This window comes from Ceratina calcarata, unplaced genomic scaffold (genome assembly GCF_001652005.2).
Source record: "Ceratina calcarata isolate Rehan_Ccalc_2016 unplaced genomic scaffold, ASM165200v1 scaffold119, whole genome shotgun sequence".
NCBI lineage: Eukaryota > Metazoa > Arthropoda > Insecta > Hymenoptera > Apidae > Ceratina > Ceratina calcarata.
In genome coordinates this window covers 517374-519485 of record NW_017132868.1, presented here as the reverse complement: position 1 = coordinate 519485, position 2112 = coordinate 517374, and the positions used below count along the sequence as shown (strand labels likewise).

Sequence of the window (2112 nt, the reverse complement as noted above, 5' to 3'; positions counted from 1 at the left end):
CATTTTCAATGACAAATCTCATTTGCAGTGAGTCAAGATTGAATAAACAGATTAATTTACTATTTGATGTATAATAAAAAATTAAATGATAAATTGATTTTTAAAGGATCTACTGAAAAAAGTTGATGTCTACCGCATAATACTTTTCATTTTGAATAAGTTTACTCACCGCGACGAGGGTGCTGAGAGCTTCAATTCGCATAGTAGCTGGCCAGGCCAGCGGGGAGGCCGTAAGTTGCAAGCTGGTCGGATCAATCACGTATGTCGATCCCCGATTATTGGCCGATGATCTTCCCTGTAGTTGTATTCACTCGATCCGAACCGTGTCCGGCAGGCGATCCGATTCTCCCGGTTCTACGTCTATTTCTCGCGATCCGTTGTGCCGATCCGATGACATGGCTCCTGCGCCGATCTGTCAACAAATCAATTTTTCGTTAGATCATTCAGATTTCTTCGATCATCATCTTAGAAAAATGTTTATTTTTATCTCATACAAAAAATATCGTCAAGGTATAAAATCTAAATATCAATTGCATTATAATAGCAAAAATTTAATCCCGATTTTAGAGTATAACATCATGTCTCTTACTTTTTTTAAATAAAATTCAACACGTCTAATAATGATTAATTTGACATTTATGTCTTAAATTCTCGTGCAGAATATATAAATAGTAGTAATAGTTTAAACACATCAACTTGTCACAATAGACACTTTGATATTGTGACATTTGCACTTTTTAAACGTGACAACTCACGAAATAAATACATATTCCATTTATTGTCATTGTTAATAATTAAAGATTGGCTCGGTCATTAAATCACGTCACGAGAAACTAACAGTGCGCCGTTAATAATCGGACAGAAAGCGACGCGATCACCACGGCACGTTGCGTTAGACTGGATCGATCTTTAAGATTTGCCGATAAAAGTAACGAGGCCAGAGTTAAACGCCGGCGTTTCGGTCAAGAGAAGAGCAGTACGTTTCGTCACATACACCAACAATGATAACGCCACGATCGCCAATATCTTATCTCAACGCGTTTTCGATAGAGTATTCCACCAATTACATTACCTGATGTATACTGACCTACCGAAGTGCCTTATCTACCATTATAGTTCCCTTCGACTGAGACCATTTCCACTTCTTCATTTTATTTTCCAATTGGTAAGTCTTTGTACTTCCTCTTGTTTTCAATGGCTAAGATAGTCATTTGACTCTTCTAACACGTAGATCAATTTTTTAAACGTTTTGTTTTGATTTAGTAATAAACCGGCAAAAAAATATGAATTTAGGTCATTCGATTTGACATCTTTATTTTTTAGGGTATCAAGATAAAATCCGTTTTAATGTGTTCGCGTGGAGCAGTTGTGCTCAATTTGAAATGAATTCACGTCCACATAATCATTACCATTTAAATCGATGACGACATCGTTTCATTGAGAACAATCTTTCTTTAACATCAAATTGCTTAAAACTGCATAATCGTGAGAAAAAAAACAGAAGATTTAAGAAATTGCGAAGTCGTTTCATTCGCGATTGTTTCAATCCGCGATTGACAAGCATATAGCATGGCGGTTTACACACAGCCGCTCCCAGTATCATTCGTTATACGAGTTAATGACTTCTCGAGAAATCATCGATTGGTCCGTCCAGAAGTCGCGACGCCTCTCAGGCCGTGTAAACACGCCTTCTCACTTAACGTACTGGTCGAGAGTTACAAATTGCGGCAAAACAGAGTAATAAGTAATGGTGACAGACTAGAGCACACAGGTAAGTATTACATTATGAATAAATGGTACTTCTAATACGAGAATTGCTCCGTACATACTAGAGCGGGCTCGGTGTTCTGTTACAAGCGAGAGCTTTAGTAGTCTGTGTCCACCTAATGACGGAGAATAGAAACGATTTTTCATGATTTCCTTCGCACACAATACCCAAAACACGTTTCTGAAACACCTGGACAGGCTCCACAAGCAAATTCACATTTTTCTATGTACAGAGTACAATTAATACGCATTACATGACGAAGACTGCAGATTCTTTTTATTATTTAATTTCAAGCACAAATATTATGAAACATAGTTTACAATATTATTGTTCTGACTCAATAT

General features: G+C 37.0%; 1 protein-coding gene across 3 annotated transcripts in view; it reads right to left on the bottom strand.

Annotated features, from left to right (window-relative positions):
* LOC108624843 (uncharacterized) overlaps nucleotides 1-2112 on the bottom strand; it is an 87819-nt gene that overhangs the window by 15317 nt on the left and 70390 nt on the right. For 2 of the 3 annotated variants that reach the window (XM_026813474.1, XM_026813472.1), the window contains exon 2: nucleotides 170-412. In XM_026813474.1, coding sequence (XP_026669275.1) covers nucleotides 170-202 — 33 coding nt within the window. In that variant the 5' untranslated portion in view covers nucleotides 203-412. Of the gene's footprint in view, nucleotides 1-169; nucleotides 413-589; nucleotides 1866-2112 lie in introns of those variants that run through there. The other variant, XM_026813476.1, reaches the window with a different exon arrangement.